The sequence below is a fragment of the Macrosteles quadrilineatus genome, unplaced genomic scaffold (genome assembly GCF_028750875.1).
Source record: "Macrosteles quadrilineatus isolate MER2022 unplaced genomic scaffold, UCM_ALF_1.0 Scaffold_3__2_contigs__length_128488019, whole genome shotgun sequence".
Taxonomy (NCBI): Eukaryota; Metazoa; Arthropoda; class Insecta; order Hemiptera; family Cicadellidae; genus Macrosteles; species Macrosteles quadrilineatus.
Window position 1 is genome coordinate 91,551,036 of NW_026542596.1, and position 22,130 is coordinate 91,573,165.

The window sequence follows — 22,130 nt, forward strand, 5'->3', positions numbered from 1 at the left end:
GAAAAAAAAAACCAAAGTGAACTTAACCAATTTCAAATAATAATAGGCCTAAGTTAATACTATCTATAACCCTCTAAGATTTAGCCAATACATAGTGTAGGCTAATTGAGTTAAAACTTTGATATTCAAATTCATCGCCTCATATTACTATTGGTGTTTACAAACAAGTCAATCTATTGATTACCGGTACCTAAGTTATTTCACCTTCAATTAGTTACGGTAATCATATAGCAATAATGGTACATTCATTGAGTAGACCTAGGCCTATTTAATGTAAAACAAAAGTAAGAATGTAATGCATAATACGCTATGGTTGACGCGCCGAGACCCTGAGTCCTTATCTAACCCAACCCAACCACAATGCAATAATATCATTGTTTTAAATTATTCAAAAGTGTTATTATTCGTATATTATGTGTTATATTATGTTATATATTATGTTATTAGTCGTAGAATCAAATCCAATCGACAAATTATAAATAAGAACGACTAAGATTGATTAGTAAGAACAAAGTAGGCCTAACTTACTTATAGACTAAATTTTGTGTAGGCTACTTCAATGTGTATCGGCAATCAAACTGTCGATGTGTTCACATTTTGTGTTTTTCATACTAACCGATTAAACTGTCAGCACATGCAGGAGCCCGGAACATTTACATTCGAAGATAATGTGTGTTTTTAATAACTTAGCTGATTTGTTGTCACGTCAATTTATTACACGTTCTTATTAGAATATTTTGAAATAATGCCTTAGGCCTATGCAAATATTTAAATAAAATGAATAATGTTAAACTCTACTCTTTGACAAGCAGTCCTGATCATTCAAGACCCCACCATGATTAATATTGACTACAATCATACCGATAATTAAGTTAATCTATTATATTTGTTTCAGGGCAAAAAGTGCTGCTGTCGCAACCATCAATGATTAGGATTGGAGTGGACGAAGAAACATTTATTTCCATTTTATTTGATTTTATAAGTTTTTGTAATTTCTTTACATAATTTGGTTTTAACTTGCATAGAATATAATAAATAGTTTTGTCTAAACTTTGAGTTTTTATCCACCAAAAGTTTAAAAATAGATTTATTTTTTAATGTAAAATTTATAGTTGAAATAGATAACTGAACCAGACACTTTGTGTGTCACCAAAGATTGCGGCTTTTCACTGTTTTAGTCAAATAATCGTAATGTCCAATTGTACATAAATCGAATTACAGTTTTATATCAAATTGATCATCAATTGGACTAAATATACACATCAATGTTTGTGACGTTTGTACATTCATTGAACATTAAATAGTCTCAATTTGTTCAAACATGAATGTGCATATGATGTTCACTAGATGTCCAATTGAATCTTAATTTAACCTAAATTGAATAACAATTTGATGTAAAATTGATCATCAATTGATCGAGATACGCACATCATATGTATATCGATGTTTGTGACGTTTGTACAATAATTGAACGTTAAATAGTCGTAATTTGTACAAACATAAATGTGCATACGATGTTCAGTTGAACATTCTTGAACATCAATTTAATGTTCAATTGATGTACATGTGTTATATGGGTAGGAACATATTAAAGTGATGCAAACAAATGTTATGTAAACGGTTAAGGCCATTTACCAAATAAAAATATAGGCATATGGAATATCAAAATGAAGCTTAGAGTGTGTAGATTTTCTGAAAAGTTTTGATATGGACAAACTCCCTAAGAGGTCTGCCCCACAGACTGATTTCCAAAGGGCTACGCCTTGCATGTTTTGGAAGTTAACGTTATTTGAGTAATTTAGTGAACAACAGCTGGCCAATGCAATTTACAATATAGTTTGTTGGTTTATGTTCTTAAAAGAGGTGCGGTGAATAGACAGTGAAGCTATCTCTAGCCGTTTGATATAAGTGAGTGGTTAAAGGTGTTCGAAACACGATGAATATGAGATTAACAAACCATGTATGTCGTTCGTTCCAAGAGGTTGTAACCGATTTTTAACAGGTCGCCATTTCATTGACAAGTATTTAAGTAAAGTATTAAAGACGTGAAAGAGAGCGGCGAGTTCAGGTACAACCCTACCCACCTTAGGACGTAAGGTTTGAAGGCTCCAATGCTTTTTTACCATCCTTTCAGATGACAATTTCTCGAACTTGGGCCCTTTAAATGAAATATAAAGTCAAAGTTGATTAAATTAATTTAATGGTGGCTTCTGTACACCCGTGAATTTGCGGGTAGAACCTCTTATATTGTTAATAGCAGTTTTCTTAGACTTAATAATATATCTTATCTAACAAAGTAATGTACCGGTAATGTCAAATCTGACGTGAGAAGCGAAGAGAGGATGATATGTTGTGTAAGTGCCGTATCTTTTCCTGCAATTTCGTTGATCCTTTTTATTCCAAAAACTACAGTTTGAAACTTTTTTATGCCAAATTTATTTTCAAAGTTAAGGTAAGTTTTTTGGATCTATTGTGACTCATACAAATTAGTTGAGGTCTATTATTGTTTTCAATTTAGGATTGTTGTTATCTTGCACTAGGCCTATATCATTATTCTGGTGGAAAGGTTGGTGAGATTTACATCCCTGGGTAAATCTTGACACCATCTTTGACCAAATGAAATTATTTGTACAGGAATATTATAGTAACTTAGCCTACCCGTTATAGCTTGCCTATATTCGATAAGGTACGTTAGGTGTAGCCTACCTATACATTATTCAAAATTCTTTATTGGGAGGATACAACTTAATAAAAATACCCCCGCCGCAGCAAACCTGCCGTCTAAGCGAATTTCCATTTGGCCGAATTGATTTTCAATTGATCTATTTAAATAACATTATTAGGTTTAACGAGTACCTAGGTTTGCTGCTACAAGGAAACTAATAAAGTAGTGTGTTTTTAGTAAAATACTGATAGCTTACTATAAAGTAAATAAATTTGCCAAGTTTGATCAAAATATATCCATAAACAAGCAAACTACAACATTTTACAATATTCTCCATAAGAATAACATGGGAATTTTAAATTTACCATTTTTTTAGTTTTCTCCGTAACCAATAACCGTACAAAAACACTTTGATATACTGAATTGTTTGTTTTTTTAAGCTCTTTAAGAAGGTTTAGAGAAAAATTGGGAAATTTTGTGTTTTGAGGGTAAAAAGTGAGAAAAACCAATTTTTACCCCATAAAACCCCCCATAAAACCCTGTTCCCATGGTCCGATCATGCTGGATCGCGAACTCATTCAAGTTTATCCCGCCTTACACCTTCAAACCAAATTTCATCAAAATCGGATAAAAATTACTCAAGTTATCGTGTTCACGGACACATATATTAAATCTATATATATATATACCTATATATATATATACATATATAAAAATTTGAACGAATGGTGTCTTTGGCCTCTGGGGACATTAAAATGAAAAAGTAAATCGGTCCCGGGCCTAAGTCTTACCATGAGACCTACGGTAATAGCTACTTCCCTATAGGGAAATTCGCTAAAAGCAAGACTTGTCCACTTTAAATTATCAATAGTGCTGATTTATTAATGGCATTCTTAAAAATTAACTCCAAGACAGAAACTGGCCTAAGTTAATATAAATTGGCTTTGGAACCGTAATGAAAATGAATGCCTTTGAACTTGAACATGTCTTTAAAAGCTAAACGAAAAAGGGACCTAAATAAACCATTTTTTGCCAAGTTAACCAATCATTTCAAGCTAAAGATTTCTATTTCAACCGGTATATTTAACATAATTGATAAATTATTGATCTCATTTCATGGAAGCCCCTGAGTCTAAGTTTGACAATGTTTTTGTAAATAGAGTATAAGCATGGTATACGTTAATACCTTGGATAAAGAACACTCAAGCTGATTAATTTTTATTTATGTTAATACAGTATGAGTATGTTCCCATAGTGAGGGATTTCGCGGTATATTCCATATACACAACACACTGTCAATTTTTTTCAAGTGTCTGTCGTAACATAACCACAAACCAACCAGTCCGATTACGATGACGTAAACTTACGACTACGATGGGCAAATATCGATTGTAGTAGGATCTATCGATTATATCGATAGTTGGCGACTGACGACTCGAGTACTCGACCGAATCAACGATGACGTCATGGCCTGCTGTGCTCTCTAATACAGCGCTGTTCACGGAGGAAATTTGAACTAAATTTGCCTCATTTGTACCTCCCTTCAGTCAGACCCCCGAGTTTTCCCGAGATTCCGTTCCACCATTGTTCCACCTATCCTTCATCTTCTTCTCCTGCTTAATATTTTACTCTCACTTTTTGCTTACTAATCGTTGATCATGTATATATAATCACCCTGCCGTTGTTTTTTCATAGATAAATATCATAGACTAACCAACCACTAGTATGTTTTATCTATGTTTTATCTATGTTTTATCTATGTTTTTATCCAAGGGACTACTATGTTTTATCCACGGCCGCCTTTAGTTTTGGAGTATGTTTTATCTATGGTTTTATCAAACATAAGATTTCTCATCCTGGTGGAACAGCTGAAGCAAATTTTATTGTTAGTTCTGTCCGGAGCACTTTAGAGGTCGTGTTTTGTTACGACTTGTTTCTTGTTATTTCAGTCATTTCAAACCTCGTTTAAGCAAATAATACCCCCGCCGCAGCAAACCTGCCGACTAAGCGAATTTCCATATGTCTGAATAGATTTTTCACCAAACCTATTAAAATAACATTAGGTTTAATGATTACCTAGGTTTGCTGCCACAAGTAAACTAATAAAGTGTATTTTTTTGGAAAATATTAATAACTTAGTATAAATAAATAAATTTGCCAAGTTTGATCAAAATATTTTTATAAACAAGCAAACTGCAACATTTTACAATATTCTCCATAAGAATAGCATAGGAATTTTACATTTAAATTTGTTTTAATTTTCTCCCTTACCAATAACCATACAAAAACACTTTAATATACTAAATTATTTGTTTTTTTAAGCTATTTAAAAAGGTTTAGAGATAAATTAGAAAATTTTGTGTTTTGAGGGTCAAAAATTAGAAAAACCATTTTTTACCCCATAAAACTCCCCGTAAAACCCCGTTCCCATGGTCCGATCATGCTGGTTCGTGAACTCATTCAAGTTTATCCCGCCTTACACCTTTAAACCAAATTTCATCAAAATCGGACAAAAATTACTCAAGTTATCGCGTTCACGGACGTATATATATATATATATATATAAATCTATATATATATATACAAATTTGAACGAATGGTGTTTTTGGCCTCTGGGGACATCAAAAAGAAAAAGTAAATCGGTCCCGGGCCTAGGTCTTACCGTGCTACCTACGGTAATAACTACTTCCCTATAGGGAAATTCGCTAAAAATAAAAGGATCTAACCATAAACAATAACTCGTTCTCTAGTTATATAGCCAAACAGTAAAGCACAAATCATGAAATTAAACCTAAATTCATTCATTCATAACAATTTATTAATTACCATAAAGTTATTGAAATACTTCTGTACCGTGTTTATTTATTTATATTTATTTATTTGACGGTAACAACCATTTACAGTATCATAACAGTACAATGCCATTCATAAACATATATTTAGTTTATAATTACGGGATCAACCCGAGAATCATCGGCCAAAGATGAAGACAACAAGTCGTAAATAATTTCTGTGCTCTTAGTTACTTTTCATTGTTGCCTAAGATAATAACAAATACCATTGACTGTTGGCACATTGGATATGTAACTAATCATAACAGTGCAATGCCATTCATTATTATAATTATTTTTAATTACGTGATCAACCCGAGAATCATAGGTCAAAGATGAAGAAAACAAGTTATCAAGTAACGAAGTAGGTAAATAAGCGTTCCAATTGATTAAAGTCAAAGTGGGAGCACTGGTCTCAAGCAATTATTTTACAATCAGTAGTACAAAATTACAACTACATAACTACTACATTGATTAGGTTATAGCCATAATAATAGAGATCGATGGGTTATATAGTAGTGTTATAATCAATGGTTATAGAGTTTGTAAGTGTGGTCACAATGGCAACTGGCAACACTGATTCTCTAAATTGTCTTCCCTTCCCAAATAAATATTTTCATTCTGTCAGAGTCAGTGTCGATCTGTCATTTTCATTTTAATTTTTTGTAGTAATAAATAACAAACAAAGGCTTATCAACTTACAATTCATCAGTCACACTATAATTGATATCACTGTAGTCATATTATCATAAATAATACTTCAATCTTTGAAATGGACACTCAGAAAGAAGATGGATCAAGTAAAGTTTTGTCTTTTGCTGAAAAAAATGCGGAAAGGCTGAAAAAACTAAAGGACCTTCATTTAAAACGAGTAAGTATTAGACAATTATTTATATCAACATAATAAATTAATAATTGTTTCTTTGCATTACAAGTTGAAGAATGTTAAGCAGCCCAAGTTATGGTTTACATCTTAACCTTAAAATACCTTACAGGTACAGGTATCCAAAATTGATATAAGTCTCAACAACAAACTACGCCAAGCCTATGAAGGACTAGGATTGTAAAGTCTCAGCTACTGATTTTCAGGTTTTGTGTTAACCGTTATTCTTAATTCCATAACCATTAGTAGCAGCATTAATTACGTTATTATGCGTTTATTGGGCAACCAAAGATTCCAGTGGCGGATATAGAATATTTTTTTGGAGGGGGGCGAGATTAATTTAGGGTTATTTAAGTAATTTCAAGTAGACACGCCATGACAGTTTTGCTGTGGTAATTTGCGCTAACTTAAATGTGAAATGTGACCTTTTCCTTACCAAGATCACGCTGTAGCCTATCATTAAATTGGTCCGTTAAATTATAAAAATGTAGGTATCTATTCAAGCCAAATGAAGAAAATAGGCCTATTTCAATTACTAAATCAAACATTGGTCACGATTTAACAGTTTGTCATTCCATCTGTAAACACTTAGCCTAGGCCCTATCTGAACCTAAGGAGTCAAATACGCGATTGTGATTATCATATTTGGAGGAGTTCTAACTACTGTAGTGTATAATTGAGGCTGTAGCTGCTAAATGGGCCTATCTCGAAAAACTGACGTTTTGAGATAATCACTGTTAAAGTTTAGAGGTTATGTTTGGCCGTCTGCGTTGGCAGTCTTCTCTGCTAAAAAAGCCTGGTGACACCAGCTGACTTGAAGAGTCTACGAACAAAAAAAAACTAAAATACACCATTCCAAATTATCAAAAGAAGACAAGATGAAGCAAAATAGTGATTCTCTTCTCAAAGGGCCCATCCAAAAGTTTGACAAAAAATGCCTGTGCTAGGTTATGTTTGAATGCTGTCAGCATTGGCACTCGTCCATACTAAAAGGGCCTAGTGACACCAGCTGGCTTTCAGATTCATACCAACCAAACAAACTGAAATATACCATTCCAGTGATCAAAGATTATACTAGAAGAAGACATAAAGAAGCGACATAGCGAATCTCATCTATATAAGGGCCCATCTCGACTTAGGCCCCTTTAGCAGCTTCAGCCTTAATTATTCTTTTGTGCAAACTGCAAAACGTTAACATTTCAGTGGGTACAACATAGCCTATGTCGAACAGATGTAAATAATAAACAATAACAATGGCTAACTTACCACTGAACTGACTAAACTCTTCATTACTCCCCTCCCCTGTCGCCAGTAGATATGCTGGTCTCTAGCGGTCACTGCTGCAAGCAAAGATAGCCGGGAGGCAGGCGGGAGCTCGAGTCGGTCTGAAGCAATCTGAACGCGTACAAACTATCACTGTCTGCCAAATTCATCAGGGATATTTGTGGATCTAAAACGGCCTACCAGTTCTAACCCAAAAACTTTTTTTGGGAATCAAAACCAATAAAAATTGCGGTCCTTAGTGAATCTCACATATTCTTATTTTGTAATATATATGAAGGATAACTTAGCCTTGGTAAGAAAACTGATGAACTGGAAGTTGCTTTGGTGAGTAATCCTTACACGACTTCATCTGATTATCTGAACATTGTATGAGGGAAGTTAGCCTAGGTGTTAAGCGGATTAAAGGCTTTTCCCCGGTTAGTTATTTTTGCCGCTCCGACCTCGCATTAACTGTTGGGTTATCCGTGCTCGCTAGAAAAATATTAGTTTGTTTTGACCGACCATGTTTTGAGAGCAGTTCGATTTAACCGCCACTTTCTAGAAATCTCAACATTTCCGCTCCCACGCTCGGAGATGAGAACTATACGTGAAACTCTTTAGGATGTTACTGTATAAATAAACATCATGTCTTTTAACGGAATGGTTGCTTGTAACTTTAATTTTGATAGAATTTTCGTACCGTATTACGACAGATTCTGAAAGCATCAATTAATATTACTAAGGTAACTTATTAAAATAAGAATTTTTATTGACTCTTGCCTAAGACTATAATTTACTCTACTGAAAGTTAAGTATTTGATTTCATCGTGTTTTGGGTTTGTTTGTGACTTTTGTCGTCAATACAATAGCAATCTGACACATATTTTCTCCCATTCGCTTGTCAACAGCCGTTATCATCTGTGGTAAGCGGTGGGAGTAACTATTATATGGCAAAAATCACAAAAGTTGCAATAATATTTCAACCATATATTTTAAAGCAAGGGCAGGGTTGCACTATTTTGTTTGGAATTATATATATATTTGTAGTGTAAAGGTGAATTTTAATAAGAATAAGAATAAGAATAAGAAAGTTTATTGCCGTTGACCAGGTTGTATACAGGAATAGGCATTGTCAAACATACTGAATTAACTTAATTAACTGAATTAATTAAATACTGAACATAAACTGTACCTATATAACTGCCGACTAATATTGTAAAGTTCAATTTATTATTCTGGAAGCTCTAGAATTATAATGTAATAGTATTCATAGACGTCAAACTGTGTTTACTCCAAAAATGAAAATGTTTAGAGAAAAAGTCGTTCTCTTTGTCTAAATTAGACAACAAAATTGTTGGTTGCAAAATGTTAACAAATAAAAAGACGACTTCTAATGTTATTCTTATGGGACAAATTTAAAAATGTATTTTTTGGTTTTTTTAATTATACTACTGAGCGGAAACATCTAGAGTTTTAATAGTGTTTTCCGAGTGGTGTCATAATTATCTGTGCAAAATTTGAACTCTATAAGTGCAACGGTTCTTGAGTTTTTGATGCGAACACACAGAGTCACAGAACAAGCGGACAACTAATCTCTGACTCCGCTATACACGATACATAGATTTGTTCACTTCGTTAACTCATCTATTCAAACTTACTTCAATATATATAGGCCTACCTATTCAATACAATAACATATGTAATACATCTAAACACCAGTCTTTTTCAACTTATGTAGACTATAAATGTTATTTAGCTTCTGGCTTCTTTGGGTCATTTCCCTATGAATTTCCTATATTATTATGTATATGTTATATTATTATATATTGCTATATAAGACAGCAATATATTTGCTTTAGCCTAACTGTTTTTTACTACCTATTATGCATAGACGTGTAGTAGGTAATTTAAAAGCCCACAGGTACTAATTTTGTTGGGTCAATAAATACTGGTTAGTCTCAATAATTTAATCAATAAGTTAAGAAGATGAAAAATGAATTAATTTAAATTAATCAATTTTTATTACAAGTTAAAGAATGCAATTGCAGTAACCAGTATTATTTTTTGGTCAATTATTATATACCTAGTAGGATTATTATTAGGTAATGTTTTTCCTAGAACGAAGCCAGACAACAAAATCACAAAGAGGTTGTAGAAGAAGACAAACGAAATAACTTGCCGTCTAACTGGGAAGCGCGGAAGCGGAAAGCTGAGTGGATTTTAAATGATGAAGCCCAACGTGACGCGGCTGCTGAAAAGGTGATTGGTCTACTGTAACCATTGTTAACTAAAACATGTATGCTAAAACAATATTAAATCCTCCTGGGAAATATTCCTTACTTGACAAGCTACTAAATACTACTACTAAGCTACTAAGCTACTAGATAGGAACCTGTTCTTTTACAGGAGAGAAACTGTATGCTTAATACACACAAATAAGTTTGCAATTGGCAACACAAAAAGTTTGTATGTTAATTAAATTTATTAAAATATTATCTGCTGTCAAAATGTATCCAGGTGTTTATTTTTCAAGATAGGATCATCAAAATCTCATCATTGTCAGGTTTTGTAATGATAATAACACAATTTGGTGACAAAAACCTGATAAAATTAATTAAGCCTGTGACATGAAGCATCTTCATTTCAATACTGCTGATGACATTGCTTGAGCGACAACCTTTGAAGGAAGGTTACAAATAAAAAGAAAACGCATTTCTGGTACAAGAAGCAACTATGGCTGTAACCAGATACGTTTGTCAAGTTTATAAATTATGTTGATATTATCAAAAAAAATTGCCAGATTTAACTTAGAGACAGTAATTTCCAGAGTCACTGTCTTAAATGTTAAGTTTTGACCCTTTTGTAACTTATTATTGGTTTTTTTATAATTGATGTGTATAATGTTGATTATGCTCATCATACATTTTTTTCCAAAAAATCTGTTACTAATGTTAACATTGAAATTCCATAATTCTGTGCGAAATTTACCGTTGCTGTAGATGAACAGCTGTGGACCGAGTTTTCACAATGTTTAACATGATTCAGGGTGAAGATTACGACAGAATCAAACTTCTCAACATCAGCGCAGCTGAGGCAGAAAGACTTGAGCGAAAGAAGAAGAAAAAGAACCCAGATACTGGTTTCGCTGATTATGAACAAGCTACCATCAGGCAGTACAACAGGCTTGTGAAAAACATGAAGACAGACATGGATAGCTATGAAAAACAGAAGGAAACTCTGGGAGAGGCTTTTTACGGTGGACCAAACACGATTCTCCATGGGCTGCAGAAAGACAGCAAGGAAGGCATTGAAAGGATGGTTGGAGATCTGGAGAAACAGTAAGTATATTAGGAAATATGGCTAAAACCATAAAATAAAGAACTTAACCAAAACTCTCTTTGAGCCGTTTAATAATAACATTGCGTTTGAATCTGCCAATGTCTACACCAGAATCTAGGAGAGCTGCTATTGCTGACTGAAGCGCTAGTTCAGACTTGAGGGCGCTAGGAGAGAGAACTAATATCACTACACTGTTGCTGTCAGCTGATCATAAATATATACGTGAAATAGGCTAGTTTGGTACTTTGTAAAGAAAATCACAGGGACAGCAGCGCTCCTAGATTCTGGTGTAGGGACTATCAGATTCAAACGTAACCTTTTTTTATTAGCTCAGTGTGACTGTTGGGTCAGGTTTTTATCCTTATCTGATATATATTATACTAAAGTACGATAATCATAATATTGTAATTAATTGTAATGCAAACAGTAGAAATGGATTTATCAAAGGATTTATTGTTATTTTGTCATTAATGTATCTGTGAGTTCAAAAAGTAGTTATCTTCTTTCATGGCTTGTGACAAGTTAAGTAAAGTAAGGCGAAGACTGAAAACTGTAGTTTAATTGGCTATAGGCAGCCTCTTCACTATCTATGGCCTCAGACGGATTATTTACATTTTTGAAAATACTTCACATCCAAGTTAGAAATAGGCTACACTATTGTTAACTACTTTGTTCCTTTGTGTTTTCAGTATTGTGTCATCGTTTTGATAAATAAAGCAAAGATTAGGCCTACTTTATTTTCCTCACAGGCAAAGTAAGGGTGATACTTAACCTGCAAATTTAAAGCCAGACACTTTCAAATTTGTGTTATCATGAAAAGATAAGATTGTTTTAACATGGCTATAGACCTGATTCCTTGTGTGCATCACTCCGAGGGGTTTTCAGCTTTTAATTCCTTGGTTGCATACTTGCATAGCAGTCTCTGACTTCAGCAAGTATGCCAATAAGCCGGTAAAACAGTGCCTGCACTACTTTTGGCGGCCACTAGTAGTTAGTTGTAGGCTGAATTTCATCTGTGTAGCCGTGCTTACAGACAATGGTCCCTTTGGTTGCAAACTCTAAGCAATTAAACCTGATCTCTTCAAGCTAATTCTACTCAAACTCATATAGTAATTTAGGGTCATAAGTATTAGGGTTTCACGTAATCCATAAAATTTAGTTTAATCTTATTCCAGACACTTTAGAATACTTATACTTATACTTTTTATTGAAATGGCAACCATACAAAGTAGGTATTTTAAGCCAAGTATGAATGAAGATGAGTGTAGGATGAGTGGCACAATCTTGTAGTCTTGTTTGTGACTAAGGCCGACATATTCCTTAGACACAGCTGTTAATTAATCCTCATTAGTTTGGTTTTTGAAGGTTTTTGTCTATCTGTGTGCTGTTGGAAAGATAAGTACAGTAGTTCATTTTGTTTGTAATTAATTGTTTATTCTCAACAGAACATCAAAAATAAATTATTTAGATTTATATATAGATTTATATATTTGATAAACCATAAATATAAGTTTCTCATAATGTTTTTTATATATTTTTAGAATTGCCAAAAGAGAAAAATACAGCAGAAGGAGAATGCACAATGATGATAATGACATCGATTACATCAACGAGAGAAACATGAAGTTCAACAAGAAATTAGAAAGATTTTATGGAGAACACACAACAGAAATCAAGCAGAATCTTGAGAGAGGAACTGCAGTGTAATGTTTTGTAAATATATATTTAAATGTCTACTGTTTCTTAAAAAAGTAAAAATGTGTTAGAAGTATCTTTTATATTTCAGCGTATAATTCAAGCTTTATTTCCTATTTTACTTTTTTCATATGTACTAATGATTATGAAATCTTTGGTTTTTGTAAACAGTATTTCACTCTTTTACGATTTGCTATTATAAGCAGATCCAATAACCTGTTTCTTTTCCTACTGAATATAAAGTATGGAAATCTTTGGTTTAAGAATCAATTTAGAGAAATATTTTAATAAGTAAAATTCTTAAGAAGGAAAAAAGAATCCCGAGTTATTAGAAAAACCTGTCTACCATTTTCTCTTTTGCAACTCATAAAACATTCCCATTTGTTTCAATCGCTTTGTTTATTGGGTATTGTGCTTATAAAGCCGGGTTTTCCTAGGCGCGGAGAGAGGAACGCGGAGAGCGGACTCCACTTGTCTTAGGCAATTTAATGTTACTGTTTTCCTAGAAGCGGAGCGGAATGCCATGTTAATTTCAATTCCGCTCTCCGCGTTCCTCTCTCCGCTCGCCGATTAGGCGCCTAGGAAAACCCAGCTTAAATCACCAACAACATCCCTGTTGTCTAGTGCATTAACCCTTTAAGCTCCCAAAGCTTTGAGATCAACGGGTTGAGTCTGTATCATTCTGGTCTGGAGTGCAATTACTCCAGACGAGACCTGACTGTGGAGGAGGCTCAACTAAAGTAAACAGTGGACAACTCGGAAAATTTAGCGGTACAGGGTGATTCTTTGTGAATTCCACCTCAAATTAGGCATTTTGCTTCTTTGTTCTTATTCTTACTGTGCATTTACATCAAAACGTGTTAAACCCTACGAGGGTTAAAATCGAGGGACACACACAATAAAATGAATTTGGAGGATTCACACAATAAACAGTGTAACTAAACAAACTTATTTATTTTTGATGAGAAACTGAATAGACAACACATGAACGGATGAATCAAACTGATTCTTTTCAACAGCATAAAATCCACAAAGCCCTTACTCTAAGGAGACCTGCTCCTCGGTGACTTACAAAAGTACTGTACAACATGTGTTTACACTATCAGTCACTCTAAGTACTCTAACTGTGAAAGCTCAAATAGTAAGCGCTAGCAGGTGAAAGCACGTCGATACGCACTGGTGACAGTGCATTTGTTTGTAGCCCTAAAGTACTATAATAATATTCAAGTGAATTTAATACAATGTAATTGAATTCAACTGCAAACCCATTCAAGAGTAAATTATTTTATAATTTTAAGTTGAAATTTAAGATGAGAAATATAAATAACTTGGTTGTTTTTCGTTATGGGTGATAGCAGGCTTACCTGGATTAAAAGATCTACTCTGGCACAAAAAACACAGAAACATTATACATTCTGTATACACAAAAATAAGAATGTTTCAATATCAAGAGTATTTTTGACCAAGGAAAGAAGGTTTAAGTGTCAGAAATGTTTAAGTACAAAGTAAAGGTTTTGTGTTTCTAATAACATTGACTATTGGATTATATTGCATTAAGAGTCAAAGTTTCTATTCAGGTAAGTCTGCTACCCCAAGAAAAACTTCTTTTACTTCAGAGCAAACCAAGCACTTTATGTCTTGTTACCAAGAAGCTCATTGGAATCAGATTACCTGTTTTTAACAGTTTGATATACCGGTATTTATGTTTTATTGTTTTTATTTTAACTGCATGAATAAGTAAACACACAGCTAGGAAATAGGAATACAAAAAAATCATCCAATAATAAATTGTAAGATGAATTATAAAATTCTATAGGCCTACACCATGAAAACTAAATAGTTTTTATAAACTTTAAAGGCAAATGTTTATTAAAACTTACTATTTTCATATGTACACATCTTAATAAATCACTAAACCTTATGATAGAGGGTCATTAAAGTTACAGTATGTGATCTTTAGTTCTGGTAAAGACAAAATTAAATTCATTCTTTTCAGTCACATGAGTGGTTCGATTATTAGTTATCAACCAACAATTGTGTGTTTATGGCAAACAAGAGCATGACGAATTTACAAAAACACTTGCAAAATGTAAAAAAGCAGCTTAAACCAATAATCTGTAAACCAGTATTGTACTGAGAAGCGATCGAGAATTTGACATTTTGATTTGTTTGAAACTGGTAAAACTGCTAGACAAAACATGACAGATGTCACAGTTTATTTTTTACATAATGCATAAAATAACACCCAAAATCCTAAATTCATAGTATAGATTATAGGCAATTTAGATAAGGCCAGAAAAGCCTACTCAAATAAAAATAGTTACAAGCCTTTAATTGTACAAATTTTATGTAAAAAAACTTAACAGTCGACGGATTTCTTTGGGTTTTTTAACTTATGCTCCTCTTTAGATTAGATTAATAAAACGGTTGCATACACAAATATTTAGAAACAAAAGTGAATAAGATGACAGCTTTGTTACTGACTAACATCAGCTGATACTTCAACTAGGACTATTTACTGAAAGCCCACTGGCTAAGGACAGCTGGGTTTAGTTTTTAACCATCAAAACGCTACAGACTTTTCTCATGATTGAGCTGAAGACCTATCGGTGGGGCACACGGAAGATTTCTCAGGTGCCGTTTGACGTCACTAATTGCTGACGTCACTTAACTGCTGAGTCTGAAGAAACAGACAATTTTATATTTTTCTATTATTAAATTAAACTGTCATAACCTAACCAAACTAACCAAACGTGCTGATAATGAAAAAAATCGAATGAAGGTTTACTAATCTAAAAAGTAGTTTTGTTCATAAAATAAAATAATCCTAAAATTCAATTTTATAATTTTTTAATTATAAAATTAAACTATCATAACCTAACCAAACCAACCAAACTTGCTGATATGAAAAAAAATTGTTGACAAAAAGTTAGTGCTATCAGCGGGATTCGAACCCGGTACATTCGGATTATTAGCTAGACACGCTATCCACTACACCACTGAGGCCGTTGGCTCGAAACCATATCGTTGCGGTAATGGTGTTCCCTCAAAGTGACGTCAGCAGTTAGTGACGTCAAACGGCACCTGAGAAATCTTCCGTGTGCCGTTTTGAAGACCTATTACTTTCCGAGTTTGTCTAGGCCTTTCTAATGTTTCATTTTCAAGTTTAGGGCATAACTCGAGCATTTTGAATAAATTACTCCAAAAGGAATCATCCCAAAGTTTTTCGAAATCAAACTCATTTTTACCACATAGTTTTCATACAGTTATTGTTATTAAGAATGCTAATCACATACTCTTTTTATTGACCCTATATTGTTGGTTAATCCTAAAAGTAGTATTGGTAAGCACATTTCCATCATTCTAATGACTAATATCACAAAAATTACAAATAATCTTTTGCCTTAAATACTTTAAATGCTTCCACAAACTTTCATATAAAATAACAGCAAATATTATTTAACTTTTAAAGATTATTAAAAAATACACTTAGATTATAAGAATAAATGTATTGTTTGATTACACTAAGGTCCTGATAGTTAACAGGCTGGTAACAATATTTTTATCGTTCGGCCGCTTAGAAAGCGACCTCCTCCAGCATTGGCTTAGCATTAGCGCGCAGGTCGTTTTCTAATTGGCCGAACTATAGAGGCTACATTGAGGACTCATTACCTTTGACTAGATTCTCAACTGCGGAGTAAAGATTATTTTCACATAATGTCTTAGCCAGTTTTAGAGTAGACTATAGAAATAACCAAGTTTTATTGAGCCACTGACATAGTTTTACAATACCATTTTCTTTTTTATACACAAAACTATTAAAATGTGCCAAAGAGAAGTTTAAACATTTTGCAAACCATAGGACCAATTATGAATATGACCTTGCAACAATTATAAGTATAAGAAAATGACTCACTACTATCCTCTCTCAGTAACATGACACAAAACCTGGTCAAAATAAATGGGATATCTTCTTTGTTATCCAAAGTCATGTTGTGACACATCCTTATACTATGATCAGCCACGGTTTGCAAAGAATATTAGAGTCCAAAGCACATTTTAGAAGACAAAACATAGCCTAAAGCACAAAATTATCACAATCATTAAATATGAATGCTACATATATTTTTCTTCTATGCAACTGTATACAGTACGCAAGTTAGATTGATGGATTGATTTTAAAGTATTTGTTTGTTATTACTGCAGCAAAATCAGCATTTTGAAGCATTTTTCCGCATGAGTTGTAGACCAAATATCCTATGGTTTTTTTCCATATCCTAGATGAAGGTCAAGGAGATGAAATGTACATTTTTTTACATTGCTGATTTTGCTGAAGAAAACAGTTCAGATTAATAAATATGAAACTGTAAAGTTATTTAATTTTAATTGTGGTTATCATTATGTGACACATACAAGGGCTGTTCATAAATTAAAGTCTCCATTGGCTCCCTGCCCTAGCTTAGAGAGCTAGTTAAAATCTCAAACCAACCTTGTGTTCCTTACTGCACCCACTACTATTCTAGATGGTTCCCACAAGGATGGACAATTGAATGGCTCCCCGGAAAAACGTTCCAAGCGCCAGAATTAGAGTTTGCAGGTTTTTGATAGAAAAACGTTCCTTGTGCTTTTGTCCATCGAGTGGCGACATCTTTTGGCCGATTTTATAACTAAAACATTGAATTATGGGTAGGGGAATTTGGCACTCCCTGGAAGAACGTTCCTTGTACAGCTATTGGGCGGACAAGACCATGTCTTCACCGGTGTCAGGCCTTATTAAACAATTAAATAGAGGCAAAAAACTAAAGTTAAACATAGATTTTTGGAAGAAGAAAGTTAAGAAGAGTCATAGAAATAGCGGGAAAGAGTAAAAAAACTACAAAAATGAAGTAGTGCCTGAAAAATTACCTGTTTCTGAAGTAATTGGAAAAACGTTACTTGTGCGACAGTGCACACTACAGTTGAACACTATAACGTTTGTGATCCAGAATATTTACCAGGACATAGGAATTTAATTTCCATTTCTAAATACTTATTATTAGTAAATTACAACCTAGCTGTTGTCAATTTACTGTTTACTGTCTTATATGTTATTTTTGTTAGGTGAATGGGCTGATTTATTTAAGGATTTCTCATGTTCCTGCACACACAAGGGCTGCAAGACTATACCTTACAAGACTATACCTTTTGTGACTGACTATACTGTTGACTATACTGTACCAAGATAATACGTTTTTTTACAAGATTTTGTGTGATCTTTTAGTTAAGTGAAGTGCAATATTGAAAAAATTAAAAGTCCCAAGCACACAAATAATATCAGCGTAATACAAAGGCTAGGGGTTATGTACGTTTCATTAACAAGATATTGTGTATTCGTTTATTAAAATAAGATTCAATATTGTAAAAAAAATCTTTCACTTGCAGTTTGAGAATTTCTGTACCTAAGCAATAAAAATCTATATAATTAATACGCTACATGAAACTTTGTCGGTTGAACTCCTCCGCCATTTCTTAACCGATTTTATCCATTGACGTCTCATTGGAAAGAGCGTGTCGCGTAGATTTGCAAACTGGCCTTACATTTTTGAAAAAGTCCCTTGGCCTCTGCCCCATTGGCTTTGAAGGTTCCCATGTAATCCTTATGGAGAACATAATTGTTTACATTTTGATCAGCTGTATAATTTAATTGCTGTTATTTTTCAATTCAATGAAACGCATTGAGTACATTTATTTACTATTTGAGTTTGTGTAAACATAACCCCCAAGACGGATTGTGTTATTATGGTTGTATCTTAAAGTTGTGTATTTATCGTTGTTTTGTGTCGCTATGAAGGATCGTGTTAGTATGATTGTAACTTAAATTTGTGCATTTATCGTTGTTTTGTGTAGCTATAATTTGGTTATTTGTTGTTTTTTTTTTTTTTTTAAATGCCTCCAACGTGACGACAACGAAACATAGACAAGAGGCGTAATCGTGATAACAACCGCAGCTACAGAACAGTGGCGCGTAATAGGGCTGCACTTTACTTGACGTCCTACACTCATTCGATTGTTTTTTCGATTCAATATTTTCATTCGATTGTTTCATTCGATATATCGTTTGGTTAGTTAGGTTAGGTTAACCTTACCTAACTAACCAAACGATATATCGAATGAAGCAATCGATTAATCGATATATCGATCGATATTTTCATTCGAATGAGTGTAGGACGTCAAGTAAAGTGCAGCCCGTAATAGGCTTAACTCATCACAGTCAGCACCTGACCCTGGACAATCTCAACTATTAGATTACAAATGCACCCTAACACTACCCCAAAACGACTTTTCGTTCTCAATTGGCCCTCTATCAATGACCTGTGTTGCCTGTACAGCGAGGCATTTTGAGAAGGAGAAAACCGGCAGGAATGCTTTAGGTTTATCAATAACGAAGACAAAAATGGTCTGAGCTACACACCGGTATTCTTGAGTTGACTCTTTTAAATTAATGGTAAGTATGACTGTTATTCGTTTTAAAATAACTCCTGTAATACTTTGCAATTTATTGCTCGAATTCGAGCAACATGTACACTAGTTTATTTTATTTTTCAATCCAATGAAACGCATTGAGTACATTTATTTACTATACAGTATTTGAGTTTGTGTAAACATAACCCCCAAGACGGATCGTGTTAGTAAGGTTGTATCTCAAATTTGTGCATTTATCGTTGTTTTGTGTAGCTATAATGTGTTTAATTGTTGTTTTTTTTCTTTTAAATGCCTACGACGTGAAGACAACGAAACATAGATAGGAGGCGTAATCGTGATAACGACCGTAGCTACAGAACGGCGCGTAATAGGCTTAACTCATCAAGTCAGCACCTGACCCTGGACAATCTCAACTATTAAGTTATAAATGCGCCCTAACACTACCCCAAAACGACTTTTTGTTCTCAATTGGCCCTCTATCAATGACCTGTGTTGCCTGTAGGCCTACAGCGAGGCATTTTGAGAAGGAGAAAACCGGCCGGAATGCTTTAGGTTTATCAATAACGAAGATAAACATGGTCTGTGTTACACACCAACCGGTAATGTTTGAGTTGACTCTTTTGAACTCATTGTAAATATGACTGTTATTCGTTTCGAAATAACTCCTGTAATACTTTGCAATTGCTCGAATTCGAGCAACGTGTACACTAGTAATGAATTATTGCAGCTATTAAAACTTTATTCTTTACAAAACGTTCCAAATGCCAGTATTGTAGAGTGCTATGTTTCAGTAGAAAAACGTTGCTTGTGCATATCAACTATGCCCAAGTAACGTTTTTCCACTACATTTACACTTAAAATGTCAAAAGCTTAATAATTTGGATTTTTACTTGAAAGAAATCCTTATAACATTGTTTTGACTAGACCTATCAAGCAGAATCTAAAAAAATCCAAAAATAATCTTTAAAAAATTACTCTCTTAACGTTTTTTTTAGTTTCTGTAAAGTTTACAAAACGGCGCATGGAACGTTTTTCCAGGGAGCCATTCAATTAGTCTCGTTTATGTCATTGTATTTAAAGCTATTTTGAATGAAAATTGTACACTCTCCAAGTATAAATCGAGATATATGATTGGATTTCAGTGGTCTTAGTCGTCAACTGCAATTGAAGTTTATCACCAGTTGACGGGATTAAATAAAGTGTTTGGACATAGAAAATGTTTGAAAAGAGTGAAGATAGTTAGGAGGTGATCTTCACTTGCACGATGTTTTTCCATGGTGTAGGTCGACTGATGTTCATAGGTCTAAGGCAGTGACCACTGACAGGGGAAAATATGGATGCAGACCATTTTGTGAACGAACAAGGACATATTCAAACTAATTTGGGATTGGGACGTCTCTATATCACTATCAAGGACCAAAAGTCTGAAAAACGCCGATCAGCAAGCAAATTTTCCTCAAATACAATCACTCTCAATGAAAACTAATGAACACCCACTGCCGACCTGCTGTTCAAATAAGTACGGGCGTCAAGAAACTCTCAAAGCCACTAATGCACATTTCTTGTCAAAACAATTTCTGCATATCTGTAAACTGACAACAGTAATCAACAGTGATTCATCCTCTTCTTACAAAGACTAAATCACAGAACGTGATTATAACCTTATACTGCTTGGCAGGAGTGTCAAATCTCTGAATGCTTTTGAATGACGAGACTTATCATCCCATTAGGGAGGGGGCGAGCCTGCTAGAATAGTATGGGATAATGTAAGTTACAAGGGTTTGGTCTCATATTGGAACTAGTTTGCTCAGCTACGACGAGAAATCAAAAGGGGCCTTAATTTAAGCATATTTTGCTACAGTAAATACCCAATCATCAATAGGTATCTATTTAAGCTTACTGATTCACATTTCATTGCTTTGGTATTTCATACGGAGTAGTATATCTTGCATATAAGTTCTAAACTACTTATGGAACATGACCTTCATACCTCTTACCTTGCAGCTCACTAAGATAGCACTGTACGCTTGTAGAATTATAAAAACAGATTTGATTTATTGAGTAGCTTACTGGTAACTGTCAATCGTCTGATGACGATCGAGGTATAAAATAGGCTGAAGTATTTACAAGGGTGAAGTTTAATTAGGCAGATGAAAGGCGAGCAATATCATACAACCCAACTGTGTACAACTCCTGAAACAGAGATAAGAATAAACATAGAACAAAAAAGTCATTCTGGTGAGACATAATAATGAAGTGAAGGGAACGGAACGATGTCATTATTCATTATTCACTTTGGATCCATGTTGGAGCTTTGAGTAAGCATCCATCTGACGCCTCTCCCTTTTGTATTGTATCTCTCTTGTCCTATGGCCTTTTGGCTCTTGGTCTTAAACTTTGACATGCCATCCCCATATGTTGTCGCCAGTTTTTTTTTTCAATTAAGATCTTGGTAGTTGTTGTGAGCCACCGACATATTGTGCTGATCTAAATTACTGATTTCTGTTGAATACACAATTTTTTTTTATCAAGTGAGACTGATAGAACGACTTATTGTGAGCTATAGCAACTGTTATGACCCATCAACTATGTCAGCAACAAAAAGGTAGAACATATAATTTTAGACACTAGCACACTACTATCTTCTTTTTTAATACAAATTGGCGACAGCTGGTCCATATAGATGGGATGTCTACTTCAGTGTCCAATATACAATAGTTGATTAATTTGGTTATTTTTGTCTGATTCTTATCTTTACACTAATGCTTTCATCAAGTTCTCAACTTGATCCTATGTTGAACACTCTAAAAGCCTGCCTCACTTTGTGACTTCCAAATTCGTGATATATTTCATATGTAGCTGATAAACGTGAAAACGATTATTTCTCATTATATCACTATTGTTTTCATTGCATGTGTGATCTCTTCGAGGCTTCTTAGTAAAATTACAAATGCTAATGAACGTACTATGCAGACACAAAATCTCTTCTTTA

The 22,130-nt window shown here is 33.9% G+C and overlaps 2 protein-coding genes across 3 annotated transcripts in view; one reads left to right on the forward strand and one right to left on the reverse strand.

Moving 5' to 3' along the window:
• The first annotated feature begins 6,098 nt into the window (after positions 1-6,098).
• Positions 6,099-12,761, forward strand: LOC128989961 (pre-mRNA-splicing factor Syf2-like). The gene is made up of 4 exons (XM_054412132.1): positions 6,099-6,367; positions 9,761-9,901; positions 10,688-10,980; positions 12,523-12,761. The coding sequence occupies exons 1-4, from the start codon at positions 6,269-6,271 to the stop codon at positions 12,686-12,688; spliced, it is 699 nt and encodes a 232-aa protein (XP_054268107.1). The 5' UTR covers positions 6,099-6,268; the 3' UTR covers positions 12,689-12,761.
• A 7,147-nt stretch (positions 12,762-19,908) lies between these two features.
• Positions 19,909-22,130, reverse strand: part of LOC128990570 (TGF-beta-activated kinase 1 and MAP3K7-binding protein 3-like) — a 61,710-nt gene continuing 59,488 nt past the window's right edge. For both annotated transcript variants that reach the window (XM_054413001.1, XM_054413002.1), the window contains one exon: positions 19,909-21,331. In XM_054413001.1, coding sequence (XP_054268976.1) covers positions 21,306-21,331 — 26 coding nt within the window. In that variant the 3' untranslated portion in view covers positions 19,909-21,305. The remainder of the gene's footprint in view (positions 21,332-22,130) is intronic.

What these genes read in the sequence shown, in the direction of transcription:
- LOC128989961 (XM_054412132.1), top strand. Translation starts at nt 6,269, where the DNA reads ATGGACACTCAGAAAGAAGATGGATCAAGTAAAGTTTTGTCTTTTGCT. An exon ending in GTGACGCGGCTGCTGAAAAG is followed by an intron (nt 9,902 to 10,687) that starts GTGATTGGTCTA and finishes AACATGATTCAG; the next exon opens with GGTGAAGATTACGACAGAAT. An exon ending in GTTGGAGATCTGGAGAAACA is followed by an intron (nt 10,981 to 12,522) that starts GTAAGTATATTA and finishes ATATATTTTTAG; the next exon opens with AATTGCCAAAAGAGAAAAAT.